Source organism: Ictidomys tridecemlineatus, chromosome 14 (assembly GCF_052094955.1).
Source record: "Ictidomys tridecemlineatus isolate mIctTri1 chromosome 14, mIctTri1.hap1, whole genome shotgun sequence".
Lineage (NCBI taxonomy): Eukaryota > Metazoa > Chordata > Mammalia > Rodentia > Sciuridae > Ictidomys > Ictidomys tridecemlineatus.
In genome coordinates, this window is record NC_135490.1 from 21,047,047 (window position 1) to 21,065,193 (window position 18,147).

The 18,147-nt window shown below is 40.5% G+C and overlaps 1 protein-coding gene across 2 annotated transcripts in view; it reads left to right on the forward strand.

The window, feature by feature from the left end:
* The window catches only part of Palld (palladin, cytoskeletal associated protein), a 219,135-nt gene that overhangs the window by 161,460 nt on the left and 39,528 nt on the right, over window positions 1–18,147 (forward strand). Inside the window, exon 9 of one of the 2 annotated variants that reach the window (XM_040293667.2) lies at window positions 16,956–17,609. The exons of the other annotated variant lie outside the window; for it this stretch is intronic. Within the exon in view, the coding sequence (XP_040149601.2) occupies window positions 16,956–17,609 (654 nt within the window). The remainder of the gene's footprint in view (window positions 1–16,955; window positions 17,610–18,147) is intronic. 2 annotated transcript variants of the gene reach the window in all.

Here is an 18,147-nt window from a genome sequence, read left to right on the forward strand (position 1 = left end):
GAAACAAGTGAAATTAATATGATAATATATTTTACTTAATCTAGTGTATTCAAAATAGTATCATTTGACATGTAATATTTAAAATTATATTGAGGTTATTTTATATTCTCTTTTTGAACTAAATTTTTAAGATCAGGTGTGTATTTTACCCTTACATCACATCTCAGTTTGGACCAACCATGGTTCAAGTGTGCATGTACATGCACATGTGGCCACTGGCCATCATGTTTGAATAGTGCAGGTCAAAAGGTATGAAACCAACACTAACCAATGTAGCAAAAACAATGTCTTCTAAACGGTCATCTCTATCTTTTCAGATCTGAAAACCACTGCTAAGTTGCAAATCAGATAATAATAATGAGAGCCAATCCTGGTGATAGAAATGGAGTTCATTCAGTGGAGAAGGATCTGTTCAGGACCTACTATGACAGTCCACATGCTAGATTCTGAATCACAACAAAAGGTCCCCTTCTTAAGGGACTGACCTCCCTGGGCTGGGCATTCAGGTAGAAAGTACAAAATAGATACATAAAGGCAATAATTTTAATAGTGAATGCTGTCTAATAAATAAAATAGGATAATGAGTTAGAGACAGATGGAAGTACTCTTGTTGCTCACTCAATGAATCATTTGGGAAATGAATTGTGCTATGTAGTGTTAAAAATTATTTCAGCCTGAGGCAAATAGTTCCTCTAATTAAAGTGGCTAAAGGAGATTCTCATTTTTTCTTTAAAAGAGAATTTCATTGTTTAAAAACACAATACCCAAAGAAATGGAAGAAAATAAGGATACTGGTTTCTGTGTATGTCTAATAATATTTTGGTGTCAGGTCCTAGATGACAACATCTCTCCCCCAGGATCCAATAGCCAATGTAGCTAAGATATGAGGTATGACTTAAATAATACATGGTGAGACTGCTAATTTAGGAAAGACTTTTGTTTTGCTGTCTTTAAACTGTGGCAAATAAATAATATATACATAATAGATATCTCTAATATATACATATATATGTATGTATGTACATATCTGTTCTATCTCCATATTTGCTTAAGTAAAACTTCAAAACTAATTACTTCCAAAGAATTTGGTCTCAGTTGTATGCAAGCACCAGTGAATGCTGTCACAGGCATAGGCTTCCATACCAAATATATTTATTTAATTATTCAGTGTATTCCTATGTTTAAAAGGATCTTGGTATAAAGAGCAACAGGACTACCCTCTGGTATATATCTACAAGCTTATTATGTCTGGGGGAGCTTGGAAGGAACTCAGGAAACAGTGACAGTGAGTTGTGAGTAGAGGTTCAGCTCCCAGAATTCCAATAGGGTTTGGTGAGTCTTTGGGTTTTGTTTTTGTTTTTGTTTTCTCATTTTTTATTATGTGCATTATTAGTGGTTTTGAGAAATACAGTTTAATTTCAAAGGAGATAAAAAAATATTGTATAGGAATGGCTGAAGTTATTATGAGTTCAATTTTTATTTATTTATTTATTTTTTTTTTTTTTATTGTTGGTCGTTCAAAACATTACACAGTTCTTAATACATCATCTTTCACAGTTTGATTCAAGTGGGTTATGAACTCCCAACTTTACCCCGTATACATAAAAAAATATTGTATAGGAATGGCTGAAGTTATTATGAGTTCAATTTTTAAAAGAAAAAGTTTTATTTTGACAACAATACTGATTTTCAGGAACAGTCATGTTTTAATTGTCTAAGGCAAAAAGTTAAGTTCTGTTGGCCACGAAGATGGTGGTGGCGACTGTATGCTCTGATATGGTGCCTTGCCACCAGCCATAAGCAATCTTGATGGCAGTTTTTTATTTTGAGACAAGAAACATAGGTTATGAGCCATTTGTCAGAGTAAATGTGAACTAAGTATTTTTATCAGCTGAATTAAAATTGGTTATAAAAACAAATTTTCTATTTGAAGGAGGAAAAGAGGATTAAATTTCACTGGAAATGAAAGACTATGGATAAATTTGCATTTAGTAAAACTCTTTAGGGAGAATATATATATGAAGTAGAGGAACTATTCCAAAATCCCTTGGGTAAGGACTGAGTCCCTGCCAAAGGCACATGATTAGATATCAATAGATGATCTTCAAATTGCCTCCCAAGGAGTGGGTCTATTTAATGTTTTCATTTTGGGGCACTGAGTAAAGTTGAGGTCACCCTCACTTCTGCCCTTTACCAGAGTTGAGATTAATCTCTACAACTAAATACTAAACAAATAATAAGTACTGCTTTGAAGATTCACTAATTTATTAACAAGTGAGTCCATGTGTCTGAGGTTTTTTCTGGCCACTAAACAGATGTGTATGTGAGGAGAGCTTTCCTGTCCCCTTACTCAAGCACCTGACCATTTAAGAAACAAAACAAGGAGTCAAAGATCCAAGTATCAGATTTGTACTGGAGGGAGCTCAGGAGAAATGGAATCCACTGCTGAGCCAAATGAGTTAAGCACACCTACCCATTCCCTGGCAGACCCCACTCTCCCCAAAAGAGGGAAAAAAAGCTCTCTCCCTGCAAGCAAGCAGCAGATCCAAAGTAAGACACAGAGGCTTCCCTCCTGGAATTCCCTCCACAGGAAAACGGTAAAGGTTGCAGTGTACTACACAGCAAAAGTTTTTAAAAGATGATAGTATGGGGCTGAGCATAGCTCAGGGTAGAGTGCTTGCCTAGCATGGGTGAGGCCCTTGTTCCATCCCTAACACCACAAAAAGAGAGAGAGAGAGAGAGAGAGAGAGAGAGAGAGAGAGAGAGAGAGAGAGAGAGAGAGAGAGAGAGAGACTATGATGCACTCAAAAGGCAAAAAAAATAATGTTGTTTATTTATGTGTATCATGAATAAATTTAATGTCTTCTGGCTTATTTTGACATTTTTATAAATTCTGTGGAGATTTAATTTACTCTTTTGGTATATTTTAGAAATTAACAATAATTCACAGCAAGGAAAAATAACTATTAAATTCATAAATTTTATGTTTCTATATTTTTATCTATTCCAGTAATCCAATTTGGAACATGTCTTTCCTTTGTTCTTTGGATTGTTGATCTGTACTCTTGTTAGAAGTAATTTAAAAGATTAAGCTTTTTAGTCAAAGTTCTTACCTTGATGTCCTCCCTGGAGAGACAAAGAATGAAGAAAGCCAGCTCCCAACCTAAGCTCCGGAAGTAGCCTCACCGCCCCATTCCCACCCCACACCACGTAATATTTCACTGAAATTTCCACACACTCTACAGGACAAGACCCAGGCTCCTTCTACCTATACATTCCTGACTCCTGTGTACATTACCACACTGATACCAAACTCACAAGACTGGCTTATACTCTTATATATGAAGGTGCATATACTCTTATAGTGTATAATCTTACAGTATTATAATGAAATTCAGATGATTGTGCAACACACTTCATTTATATACATTCAAATTAAGCTCAGGACCATGAGATGAATACTATGTGGTGTTCTTCCAAAAGGCATGTCAAGATTTTGCACCATTTTTATGGGACTGGAAACGGTCATAAATACCATATTGTGGAAAATTATTGGACAGAAGGCCAGACAAATGACTCTTGACTATACACAGTCACATGTAACCTTATGTTGGAAGCTTCATGTAGCTATGATAAATCTCTTTCATTTTTTTCAGAGTAATTACATTAAATAATCGGGTGGTTTTATCTAAGAATTATTTTAGTGGTTTTAGTCATTTCTTAGGGAAGAAACCTCATTTATTTTCATGCTTCCCAAGACACATTTGGAGAGAATTCATTTTCTGCTGAAAATTGGATCTGCCTCCTGAGGGGGAAGGTTAGTCAGATCTGTCATTACTGCATCTCATCCTTTGGCCTCTAAGGAATGTCAAGGTTAGCTGGTCAAAAGTTAAGAAGGGTGAAAGCCATTTAAAATTTACAGTTTTTTTCCATGGTCACAAGTCTCTTAATTCATACTGCTTAGCTACATCTCTCAAGCTTGCCAAAATGCATTTTTTGAGTTTTTTCAAGAACTCCCTTCTTCAGAGGAGAGGTTGGAATGGGAGCCTGGTGAACCAGGCAAGGCCTGCTTTCACACCACAGAACCCTTGGCTTGCACATCTTGGCTATTAACATTTAAACTAGCAATGGTTGACCTTTAAGGGAAAAGAAATTACTCTGAGTACCCAGAGCCAACTGTGCATTCCTTTCATTTATTTACCCTCATGAGATCAAAGTATGGAGAAAATGTTATTGGCAGTGTATTATTTATTCAGAAATGTCATTGAGTTCTTCAGTGATAGGCTTATATTAATAGGAATTTGAAAAGCATCTTTATAAATTAATGATGTTCATCAACATGCAAAAAATATAGTATTTCTAAATTCCAGTATTCTAGTGATACAGTCTCTCAAGAGATTGAATAACATAATGTGTAAGTAATATCAGTAATATTCAGATGTACAAACTTGAAAGACTCATAGTGGCTTTTATGGTATTTATGGGCTTTTGAACGCATTTAAGGGAAATTATTTAAAAATAAACCAGCCAGGCATAGTGGTACATGCCTGTAATCCCAGCGGCTCAGGAGGCTGAGGCAGGAGGATCACAAGTTCAAAGCTAGCATCAGCAATTTAGGGAGGCTGTAAGCATTTAGTGAGACCCTTTTTCAAAAAAATTTTAAAAAGGGCTGGGGATGTGGCTCAGTGGTTAAGTGCCCTTGGTTCAATACCTGGTACCAAAAAAAAAAAAAAGTAAACCAACTTTGTAGTTCTTCAGATCATGAAGAACTCAGATCCACAGTGATTTAGTCGCTGTGGATCTGAGTCAGTGTGGAAAGCTCCAAGGAGCTCAATGGTAGCAGCTGCTATGAAGGGCTGTCTGCAATTTCAAAAGCAAAGCCGTTTTTAAGGGCTCAATTTCAGTTGCTTTGGACATCATTCTTTCTTTACTTTTTCTACAGTGGACATGTTGTTTAAAGAGGGGGGTGAAGACACAACTAAATGTGCAATGTCTGTGCCAGGAAAACCTATAGCAGTATCTCTTGCTATCATGTCATGTGTCTTTTGATTCTCTGAAATGGATCCTCATGTTACTTGCACAATATCAACTGAGACTCTTTACCCATGAGTCTCATTTTCCTGTCCCTTTACTGCATATCTTGGATTTATGGTGTACAACTGTAAATAAATGATATTTAGTTAGGAGAGACTAAGCATTCAGTAGTTTCTCCATGTAATGAATGCTGGTTGGTGATGCCAAAACTGAAAGAAGAAATCTAGTAGCAAACTTAATTTCTTAGTTTTGAAACCAACTGCTTGCTGGGGATGGTGGCACACACCTGTAATCCCAGATACCCAGGAGGCTAATGCACAAGAATTGCAAGTTTGAGGCCAGCCTCAGCAGTTTGACAACATCCTTTCTCATAATAAAAAAAATGCTGAGTCTGTAGCTGCATAGTAAAGCACTCCTGGGTTCAATCCCTAGTACCCTAAGTAAACAAATAAATTGAACAGCTTCAGGTTGCTATATATATTCTTATAGTTTCTACAATGAAGAAATAAACACGTTTTTAAAGTCTAGCATCTGAGACATATATGGAATGTCTTTGGGTCGTGGCCAGGCTGTATCTATATATAGCTGTTTTGAGCTGCAATGCAAATGTTTATATCCTAGTAACACAGGAACAGAAGGGAAAGGAGTGACAGTGAAAGCCACAGTCTTGGGAGGAACCCAAATTAGAAAGGTCCTCTGTGGCTGAAGTCACAGTGCACGTGGTAAGTGCTAGATAAGTTGTGGTGCCTTAATTAGAGACACTGTAACATAGTGGTCACTAGCCAGACCTGAATCCCAATTCCACCACTTTCCAGCTGTGCAGACATAGACAGCTTACTTAGGATATCTCTGTGCCTGAGCTTCCTCATCTGTAAAATGGAGATAGTAAAAGTGTTCTGTCTCCTAGGGTTTTTATAAGATCAGGAGCATTTACAGATAAGGCACTTTGAATGCTGTTTGGTACATTAGTGAGTGCTCAATAATAGGTAGCTGTTATCTGTGGCATTAGTAGTAGTACCAGTGGCAATGCTGTCAGTGCTAGTAGCAGCAGTGGTAATAGTCACAACTGATTAAGTTCTTTGCTGGCTTCAGACAGACAGTGGATAAATGGCCCCCTTCTCAGGTTTCCAGGACATTTAGTTGCTAAGACAATAACACTATATTTTCTTTTGTAGTGGGACTTTCTTTAAGATATCAACTTTTGGAATTTTATTTATTTTTTGTGGTGCTGGGAATCAAATTCAGGGCCTCACACATGCTAGGTAAGTGCTCTACCAGTGAGGTGAATCCCCAGGCCTATATGTTTTAAGAGCCATTATGTTAATGTTTTATATCCACATGGTTTTTAAAAGTTTAAACAGTATAGAAGAATATAAAATGCAAAAGTAAAAGACTCTCTTTCCACCTCATTATTTTCCGGAGAAGAACACTTTTAACCATTTGTTCTTATTTCTTTCATAACTGTCTGAACTACTATTCTTCCATTTACTGATTCATTAACATCAGGCAGTACTATTATATTTAGTGTTTTTCTTACCAGCTAGATGTTCTTTTCAGGCCTTTGGCACCAACTAGCTGAAAACTTTGTCATGTGAATCTCTGTATTTCCATTTCTGTATCTGTAAAACAAGGAAAAAATAGGCATTAGAGATCATTTAAACTCACTTAAAGGAGAAAAGAGGACAGAGAGGGCCACTAATTTGTACATGGAATTCAGAGATAAAAATGTTCAGAGGATTATCTGGATCTAGGTGCTAAGATAGTATCCCAATTTTAACTTTCTTTCTTGTCTTTTCTCTTTCAACTTGGCTTTTTGTGTATTATAGACTCCCTTTTTATAGACTCTTCCATGACTGGCAGCCCTAGGGATTCTGTCCTTTTATTTAGCTGTCAAAAGACAAAGAGACACATTTCTCTTCCATCTTTGGTATAAAACAATCCCAGAAAAGGGCCCTAATTGGCTGGGGCTGGCCTCGGTTGTATGTTTATCCTTGGATGATTTGCTGAAGCCACACAGTGGTCGGCGAGTTCTGAGCCACACCCTCACCCTGTTACCAAGGGTTGGAAGACTATGACTGGCAGACCCACAAGGAACAGGGCAGAAGCCGGTTGATAAAGGAGGAGAGGACTGCAGTCTCCAGATGGAGGGGGGAGGTGGTAAACAATAAAAACAGATGTCCATGTAACTTGGAGTTTCAGGAAACTGATTTCAAGAAGAAACTCGTTCAGTTCTCCATCCATAGTGAGTCATGACTGCTTTTATGAATGCTTACTGCCATGTCATCAACCAATAGCCTCATTTTCCTTCCAGAAAAAGCATGACCTCCGCCTACACATTCTTTAATTTAGTATCAGCCATTAGCAGCTTCTGGCAGCATTTCCACAGCACTCGAAAAGCACATTAGACTTCAGTTGTGACTTCCAGACAGTCGTCAGTGCTTCCGATCCTAGCCCCAATGCACGCATTCAATGCAGCCCTGTTAGCAGCACTTTTGAGTCTTTATGATCTGCTGTTACACAGTGCACACACAGGAGAACCATTTCCTCAGTCTGTACAGGGACCAACTCTGTTTCCTCCGGGTACAGTCTATGCTTTGTAAAAATGACAGTAGAACAGTGCAGTGATGGGAAGAATAGGCCCTATCAAGGAAAAGAATGCCTAGAGTTGACTGAAGTCCTCACCAAGTACTGAAAATGCCCCTGGGGCACTTCTCTAGGCAAACATAAACTTGATGCCGTTTTGACTGACAACCAAATACAACAAAAAAATGGGCATCAGTACAGGCTGCTACTGCCTGGAATGTGATGGAGGGCCTCACAGGAGCCAAATTAAGAGCCACGTCACAAGGTTCACAAATGCACTCATTTGGGAATGGGAGTTTTATATTTTGGACACTATAAACACAAAAATATAAGAACCACCATTCTAAGAGTCCTGATGCTTTCATCAATATGTATATGTATGTATACATGAATATATATATGTAACGTATAGACTTTTCCCCTTTATTACAAGATACATTTCTCTTTCGCATATTCCACATCAAAGGACGCCTGGCCATCTCTTCACAGAGACGCTGTAATAATGAAGACGGTACAAAGAACACCGTCCTGGCTCTGTGAAACCTGGCTAGTGGGTGTGAGACAGTAATGCCATGTCACACCCTGCCAGTGCCATACTAGCCCTGTGGGCTGGAGCAGCTTGAAGGAGGGAGGAAGAGGTGCTGTGTCTTATTAAGAAGGGCTTCAAGAAGGGATCAGCATTGAAATGGACACAAAAGGATGAAGGAGGTAGAAGACCACCTCAGCAGATGAAGAGAAATTGGCAGGGGGTGGGCTCCAGATCAGGAACGTGCAAGACAAAGGGACACGAGGAAGGAAATCCCATGGGGAGTTTAGGGCATGATAAACTGGGCCACTTGGGAGAACAAAGTACATGAGATGGAGCCGTTGTTGGCGATCAGGTTGTTAGGACGGTTTGGGACCAACGTGGAAGAGTTTTGAATGTCAGACATTACGAGGGGGAACCATGAGATTGGAGTAAGAGACACGTTGGGTTTGCAGAGGCACATATATGTGATGTTGGAAGCAGGTAAGAGAACTGCAATTCAGGGCTGCAGCCTGCGCTGGGGAGGTTAGGGAGTGAGGGTGAAGGAGTTGACTCGTGGTACAAAGAGGAGCCTAAGGAAGTTTAGACTTGGTGAGATACCTGGGTTTAGGGAGTCAGAAAAGACCCGGCAGAGTGTCCAAAGTAGGAAAGCAGGATAGTTGTGGTGGTGATGTCAGAGGAGAGGAGCTCTTCAAGAAAGGCCTGGGAGGGTGATACATGGTCCCTTGCTACAGAGCTATCAGAGAAAGGCAGCCGGACCGCTGGAACCCGGATCTTGAACACAGTATGACCCTATCTTTACATGGAAGAAAATAGCTTCAATGAATTTTTGGAAGATTTACAAAATCATGCAAAAGGATAAAGATGCATTATGGTGACAAGAAAGAGAAAATTTATTAACAGGACAGTGGCCTCTGAGCCTCTGATATACTGCAGCTCATATTTCTATAAGGCAGAGCATTTTGGTGGAATCACTTCCAAACCTATCTGCACGGGCATGGCTTCAAAACAGACAAAACTCAAAAGGTTTTGGTTTTTTTCCCTACTTCTGGGCCACATGTATTTATAGGTGTATCTGTCTTATGGGGGAAAAAATACACAGGGCACCATGGCACACTCCTGAATCCCAACAACTTTGGAGGCTGGGGCAGGAGGATCACAAGTTCAAGGCCAGCCTCAGGGCAACCCAGTGAGATCCTATCTCAAAATAAAAAGAACTAGGAGATAGCTCAGTGGTAGAGCACCCCTGGGTTCAATTGAACTCATGTTAGCTAATTAGGTGGTGTTTATTCATAGGTTAATAGTATCCTTTCTTTTCTAAGAAGATTTACCATAGAATTAGTTGACTCTTGTAGTGCCTTTAAATTCTATTTCTGCTTACCAAAAGCTAGTATACATTTTTTCAAAATGGATGTGATAATAGCTTATGCGCATATATATATAGTATTAATTCGTGTGTTAATATATCTGTGTGTGTGCCACATATATTAACACAAAAATTAATACTATACTTGGACTGACTTCATTGTTTACTGGTTCCTTTAAAATTAGTTTCCTTACAAAAAGTTTAAATCTTAAAGGGTTAATAAGAATAAGTCAAAAATCTAAAAGTTTATTAGGACCTTCCAGGTATTACATTATAAATTTCCATTTTAACGTTGAGAAATGATCCCAGAAAGGAAAATTGAACTATCCAAAGTCATAATAGCTCATGGCACAGCCGAAGATGAACCATTTGAACATTGCTCTATTTTGTTGACTCCGTGTTCTTACTTGGAAATAACCTGCCTGATGGTGACTTTATCTCTAAGATTACTCCCTTAGAAAAGTGCAGCTGTGTGTGGCCAAGTGCCATATAGCTTGATGGAGCAGATACTTTTTTTGTTTTAGAGAAACCTGGGGATTTTAATTAAATTCAGCAAATATTTGTTGAGTGGTCTGTGAGTAAAAGAAGCTTAAATGTTTAAAAGGGGTGCTGAGAAGTGAGAGAACTGCTATTTTGTAAAGACATTTCATGAGCAAATAATAGTTACTAGCTTTCAAAGACATAACCCTTTATATAACCCTTTAGTAGCAATTCATTCTTTTATTTTTATTTGTTTATTTGTTTATTGGGGGTGTGCTAGAGATTGAACCCAGGGGCACTTTACCACTGAGCCACATCCCCAGTCCATTTTTTTTTTTTTTTTTTTTTAATTTTTGAGACAAGGTCCTGCTAAGTTGCTCAGGCTGGCCTCCAACTTTCGATCCTCTTGCCTCAGCCTCCCAAATCACCAGGATTGCAGGCCTGTGCCCCTGCACCCCACAGTAGTAATTCATTCTTAAATACTGATTATACCCTACTGCTCTAGATATATTCACTTTAGCAAGTGTAAGCTAAAATAGAAATGATACAGAAGAGATAGCATGAGCTCACTCTACAGTTAAGATGAAAGCTGAGGAAACATTAACCATATGAAATCTTAAAATACCCCAGATTCTTCACTTCATGGTAAGACAGAAAGTATCTTTCCATCCTTTTTCCCCAGTTCTTCAAACTCTCAACACAAATTTTATGCTTAAGACCACAGAGTTTCTCAACATCTGTCTCACAGGGAGCTTTTCTTTGGTGTTTCAGTAAGAAATTACATCATTGATTTTGCCATAGCATCATCAAGAAAGGTTGGAAAACAGATTCCTCTTCAAAAATATACATTGTCTGTGTTTAAGAATCAATACCAAACATTTGCAATTGAGAACAGTTCATGTTCCTTTTAATGTCCACTAAATTAGCATAGTTTTTATAAGAATCAGCAGCTAATATCTTCCTGCTGTTTTCACTGGCCTTTGAAGCAGTAGAAATGAAAATCATTTAAGGCATTTCACTGGGATGCTGAGTTAATGCTTGGGGAACCTGACCTCGCATTCCTCCCCCAGAGGCTGAGGCCCAAACACCAGTGCCCCCCCCCCATTCCTTCCAATTGCAGACACTATCAAAGTGCATCCCATCTCATGTGCAGTTTATATGTCAGGCTCCAGATTCTGATCTTCTGGTGGAGATGCAAATGCTTTGGACCACATCTGCAGCCTGCACAGAGCCAAAATGACCATTTACCCCCCAGATGAGAATTCTACCCCTGGGGAGCCAGCTGCAGAATTCTGCTGCTGAAGAAGAGTTCAAATCAGTCCTGACCCTTGACAGCACCCCATCTCCCCATCTCTCAGTCCTGACTCCTCGTGCTGCAGGAGAGCCGCAGCTATCCTTTGATTTTTCAGAGACGTTCCCAGAAGGATTATGAATTGGTCAGCAATTGCTCCCTCCCTCTCTTTTTCTCATGGTACATGGAATGACTTCAAATAGAGATCAACTTTATGTATCAAGACATAAAGAGCTCCTGTCTTTCTGTAGTGGAGCCAAATGTGGTTCTTATTCTACACGCGAAGGACAACTCTTTCTAAAAGGGACTCTGAGTCTTGTGCTAACTTTGCGCAGGCCACTTCTCTCTTGAACCCTCCCATGGAATCAGTTGTGTTGGGTTCTGGCTTTGTCTAGAGAGTCAGCACAATTTACAAAAGGCTCAGAATGAATTAAAGATCAAAGGATGGGGCTTTGTAAAGGAACTTATGTCATTCTGCAATGCATGTTAAATATACACGTACACTTTCCAAAGAAGTGATCAGTTTTAATTTGACTTTAACATTCTCTTGTCTATGGTACTTCATACAAAATCAGTATCTTTATCCTTGTTTCTGTCTGCCAAACTTAGGGAAGTATATTTGAGTTCAGTTATTTTTGCACTAAAAACTTTCCCTAAACCTCTTCTAATACATTATCATTTGGCTTATATTAACTTGTTTTTATTGTGCAAATGATAATCTCGTGAATTCTGAATTATATACCATTTTCCAAGAAGCAGTATATGTTAGTGCTAAACAAAGCAAGTATTTATATATTGACATTAATGCAGTGGACCTAGTTTCTATGGTATGAAGAGATGAGAAAGAAGTAATGAAATAAAAACAAGACAATCAGAGCGTTAATACAGGAAAGCCACAGATTGAACTTAATTGTACAAACCTGAATTTAAGCGCCTGTAGAAGTTTTATGTTTTATTTTATGAGTTCCAGAATTAATATATTGAGCTCTCTCATGTATGGGATACTGAGCTAGTCTCAGCCACAGAGAAACAGGTTGTAGGACCACCTAGTAGCTTACCTATCTTCATTTGGAAATTCTTAAAATTCCACAGTTGGTTTGGGGCCCTAGAAATGTAGTATTCCTACTGAATGCCTAATGAACCCTGTGGGGTACAGAAACTGCAGCAGAAGTTGACATTGTCGTCCTTAACAGTGACAAGTCTGCCATGTTTAATGGGTGTCATAAGGATGCTGAAAGTTAGTCCCCACTTCAAAACGCATATGAAGAGTAAGATCAGAGGAACTCACAGATCAGACTGTGCCATCATATTGTGATTCTTCATTACACAATGGCTTCTGTATTACATAATCAAAAATGAAAGAAAATGCCTTAAGAGTGTATTTATTCTGAAGTCATGTTTTCCAGTTTCATGATCCCAAGAATTTCTCCAGACAGTTATGAATAGTCCATCTTTATTAGTGTGAGCAGGGTACAAATTACTTCTTGCAATCCAGACATTGCTCCCAAGAGATACACTGGGAATTTCCAATTTACATAAAAGTTGTTTTCCAGAAGTTTCCTTTCACATCATTTATTTTGAGCCTGAGCAATAGTTCTCTAGAGAAAAAGTGATATGTAGTAATAATAACTAACATTCTAGCAAACTTATTTTGTTTACTTTGGAGAGAACAATGTAGCACAAGGCTTTATGAGCCAACCAGCTCTCACAGCTAGGTTCTGCCCTCTGACAAGTTACTTGACCTCACTCATCTATGGGGACATTTAAAAAGTGGGGATAGTAATAACTCCCTCCCAAGGTTGTTGTGAGTCAGTCCAGTACTAGGCACATAATAGGTGCCCTGTGGCTTTGACTAGGAGAGACCAAGGAAGCAGCACCATCTTGGTTGGTCTTGTTCTCTCCTCCTCATCTCCAGTTCCTCTGCCACTCCATCCCACCTGCCACTGCGGTTCCTTTGCCAGCCACTTGGAATGGGAACAAGTAAAGAGGAAAATCTGCTGCAGTGATGGGGCTGCTTCTTCCATTTTTTTAAAGGACCATTTTGCAAAGTGACCAGGATTGATGTGGTTATTCTCTTTTGCTGTAGAACTTTTTTTAAGTTCATAATATGAACCAAATGCTGTGCTCATTCAGTCTTCCCAGTGACCCCACCCATAGGCAGTAGTAGTTGGTCAAGCTGGGTTTTAAGCCAATAAGGTCTACCTGTGAATCTGGCCTTCTCCCTCCCGCCCATATCACTGTTAGTTGGGTTTGTTTTTATTCTGGTTACTTTTTTCCATCTTGCCTTAATCTTGCCTTTAATCTAGGTAAGATGGCTGAACTGGAAAATAAATTGGGCTTTATATCTTTCTTCATCCTTATCTTCTTTGCCCCATCATACTACCTATAAAACTATTCTTGTTAAAAGGTTTGTACAAACTATTGGGGTAGGTGGGGGTTCTTGATTTTCTATAACATAAGAGGGGAATCCATTGAGTTAGTATTTATTTCTTTTATGAGATGACAAGACCTTCTAATCTCTTTACCATTTCACCCTAAAAAGAGTAAAGCTTGAAGTTAGATATTCTTAAATATGTAAATATTTAAAACTTTGACTAATGATTCAGATCCTCATGGTCCTAAATACCATAGCTGCCAGGAAGCATAAAAATAAATAAAGTCCTTAAGGAGGGAAATATGACGACAGATTTTTTTTAAATCACATTGAAGGTCAAGGTTCTTGATGTTGGCATGCCTAATGTAAAAAAAAGCTAGGGACAGACACAGGTTCTAACCTGGCTCTACAGGTAATTTACTTTGTGACCCTGAGCAAGTTACTTAAAACCTCTTTCCTATTTATAAAATGGCCTGTGATGCATGCAACAGAAAGTCTGGATGGTTTTAGTTCCCTAAATAGTGAGACTTTTAGAATTGAAGAATGGATAAGAGTAGGAGGTTTCTTAAACTCTTTGAAATGGGGGTGTGGTGAAGAGAGGGGGATAAAAGAAACTGAGAGGAGTTCAATGGGTTAGTTTTTTCAAAACTGAAGATTTAAACAAGATGACACCAAAAGTGTAATTGTGACAAGGGCTATTCAGAACTCAGCCTAACTTTTCATCATTTACATGGTATTTCCAAAAGGTTCAATTCAGTTTCATTTCCCAGCTTCATTTTCAGAGAAAGGACAGCAGAAAAAAATTGGGAAACCAGAAAAATGATGAATTTCATTTTATGTCAAATTACTTTTAAATAATTACCAAAAGTTATATGTAATCTTGACTTTCTAGTACCTTTTATTCTCTTTGCCTTTTTATTGCTGTAAAAATGAACATTTATAAAAATAACTTAATGAGGACTGAGAAAATTGACAGAATTCAGGTGTCAAACCCATTTAACTTAAATGTTTAAATTCTATTTGCATAAAACTCAAGTCAGACACTGAAGATTCAAATGGATCCTGCTCCTCCTTCTCCCACCACCTCCAAGTTTGTGCATTTCATATTCTTCACCTGGTGCTGAACCACTGGAAAACAGGAGAGAACACCTAGCAAAGTTCTTCATTGCAAAGTGTACCAACAGGCAAATCTTTAGAATGCTTGGTTATTCATTTCTCCTGAAATGCTGTGTTAATAATTTCTTAACTATGGCTTTACTAAAAGTAGCAGCTCTAAGCCCACTTGGGTTAGCAAATTTGGTGGTTCTTTTTATTGCTTGAATGAGTAGTCTGACTCCCCATGGAAAAAGTTAGAACCAGTATAATAAATGAAGGTCTTAGCTCTCTTATCCTGTCTTCTTGGAAGATGAGCATCTCAGGAGTTACTTGCTAATACTGGAGCAGAGGGATCCTCATGCCAGATACGGAGCATGATGTGGTGTTTGCAGCTGCCTCGGCAGAGCCACACCACACGACTATTTGCTGACAGCAGGACAAGCTTAAAATACCTTAAGATCCAGCTATGACTCTGGCTGCTGTGAACCTAAGGCTACCAGAGAGTAGGGGAGAAGCAACTTGGTAGAAAGCCACTCAGATGGCTTTTGATCCTGGTGCATCAATCAGGTGAAGAGTATGGGAGGGGATTCCAGGAACAGAAGCTAGGAAATAGGAAAGAGACCGTAAAGGTAGGAAGATCAGGAAGGAGCATTTGGAGATTCAGAGTGAGAGTGCTGGATAATGGGTTTGAGGGCTCAGGGGTGGCTTTTATGAGTTCTATTCCCAGCCAGTTCTAAACACATGAAGCAGGAGCACATGTGCTGGACAGTCTACCCAAACCACAAAGCCATCTGGAACTTCAGGGTAGTGGCAAATCCCAGTGGCATAGCTGCTTTTAAATGTTCAAATTAAGTTCACTAGGACCTCACAAAGTCCTTTGTTGTTAAGAATCTTTGATGCTCTGCACAGATTAAGAATACAGAACCATTTTCTCTTTATTCCTTTCAGTTTTCAAGAAAGTTTCCACCTCCTCCTCCTCCCCCTCCTCCTCCTCCTCCTCCTCCCCCTCCTCCTCCTCCTCCCCCTTCTCCTCCTCTCCCTCCTCCTCCTCCTATGGATTTAAGTGGGATCATTTTACTGATTGATTACAGGAGGGAAGAAAAGACAGGAAGGAGTTTAGAACTTCCCCCTGGTCCTACATCTAATGATACTTGATAACAGACCTAAATCTTTTTTGACTTTGTATTAGCAGCTTCAATCCCTTGAATTGCTTTGGGTTTCTGAAAGATTTATTTTTGGAAATTAAATACCTGGGGTAAGAAATTTAGGTGTTTGTTTGTTTTTAACTTTTAAAGTTAGGTGCCTTTTCATAAAATTATTGCTGTTTTATCTGCTTGTTATAGTGCCACCTCCTGTTGAAGTTTCTTTTGGCAGCCATTGGTCCTTATGTCTACCTGACAGGAATAAAGGAAAGCATCTTGGATGTTCAATTGAGCTATACAGGAAAGCTTTTGAATAAGAGTGAGATTTTAGCCATCTGCTAAGTGTTTACTAACTTTCATTGCAAAAATTGAAATTTGAACTCCCAATGGAAAATGTTTAAAAAACTAAATATTCTTACAAAATTTGATAGCTTGCTATTGCTTACTGGACACTACTGTTAAAGATAGAGGTCACCATTTGCGTGTGTTGGAGCTACGTCACACACTATTTGTATGTATTAAGGTCTGTGTAAGTAATTGGCAATTCGGAGTGTACTAAAACTTTGCATATAGTAAAACCTTCTCTAGGGAACAAATGCAGAGAATAAAGCCTGTGGTATTTACTGAACGCAGAGGTGGCAGCACTGAAGTAGACTGACCTACAAATCTACAAAAATAACTTGAACCAAGTGGGTTTTTCCCCCCTCTCTCTCATTTTGATAGAATTATTATTTTTAATAGGTACATATGAGAGGACTGAGCACTCACATCAAAGTCCTTCCCTTCATATTCCTGGTGTGGTTAAAGTAGAGCACTTGGAAGCCGACAAGTTTCATCGGGGTCAGTGTACAGGGGTTCAGATCATCTTATATAAGACTGACTCTGCCATTACCCATACACTTGATTGACTTAGCAGCTTGGTCCAGGCAACAGGCTTCAGGACAACAACCTGTGCCCACTCCCGGGGACTCTGGGGCTGGCGTGGGTGTTCAGAGTCTCCCTACCTAGAAGGAGCATTCCTCGCAGTTCCCTCTCTGAAGGTGTCTTCCTCTCTGTCTCCCCAGGGACCCTCTGAAAATCCAGCAACTCCAGAACCAAATCCGCCTGGAGCAGGAGGCGGGCGCCCTGCGCAGCGCGCCCCCTTCGCCGCCCTTCCCGCCGCCGCCCGCCCTCCCCGAGCTCGCGGCCTGCGCGTCGCCCGCCTCCCCGGAGCCCATGAGCGCGCTGACCTCCCGCTCCGCCTCCACCATGCAGTCCTCCGGCTCCTTCAACTACGCGCGCCCCAAGCAGTTCATCGCCGCGCAGAACCTCGGGCCCGCGTCCGGCCACGGCACGCCGGCCTCCAGCCCCAGCTCCTCCAGCCTGCCGTCGCCCCTGTCCCCCACGCTGAAGCAGTTCGGCCGCGCGCCCGTGCCGCCCTTCACGCAGCCCTTCGGGGCCGAGGCCGAGGCCTCGTGGTGCCCGTCTTCCCCGTCGCCCCCGCCGCCGCCGCCCCCGGTCTTCAGCCCCACCAGCGCCTTCCCGGTGCCCGACGTGTTCCCGCTGCCGCCGCCGCCGCCCCCGCTCCCGAGCTCGGCTCCGGCTTCGCACTGCGCCTCGCCCACGGCCCGCTTCGGCCACAGCCAGACGCCCGCGGCCTTCCTCAGCTCCCTGCTGCCCTCGCAGCCACCACCCGTGGCCGTCAACGCCTTGGGGCTGCCCAAGGGCGTCACCCCCGCGTGAGTGACCGCCGCACACCTCCACCTCCCCGCCTACCCAAGGCTGCGCGCAGCTCCCACGTTCCCTAAGACACTGCGCCCACCCACCAGTCTGCGACCGGGGAGTACCGCTGTAGCAATTTACGAATTTCCCGCCATCCGATTTTTAAGCGATCACAGCAGCTTTTCAGAGCTGTTATTGCATAGCTATCTGACCATTACCTAGGTCAACACTATTTCCTCCAAGTTAGATTCCCATCAAGAACTGCAGTGCTCATAATAATTGTGAAAACAGTGGCCCTAGCAACCACTCATCCATCTTTGTGCTAAGCGATTCACATATATATACTATTTCATGATACACCATTCCCAAGAGTCATCATTGTCCCGCTTAAACAAATGAGGATTCTAGTAGTTAAAATAATTTGGGGGTGGGGGTTCACAGAGATATTGAACTAAGATTTGAACCCATGTACTGTGGCCCCCAAACTAAGCATTTCAACTCAGTATTCCAATAGATGTGGAGGGGTTTGGTTACTAAGCATACACTTCAGTGTTT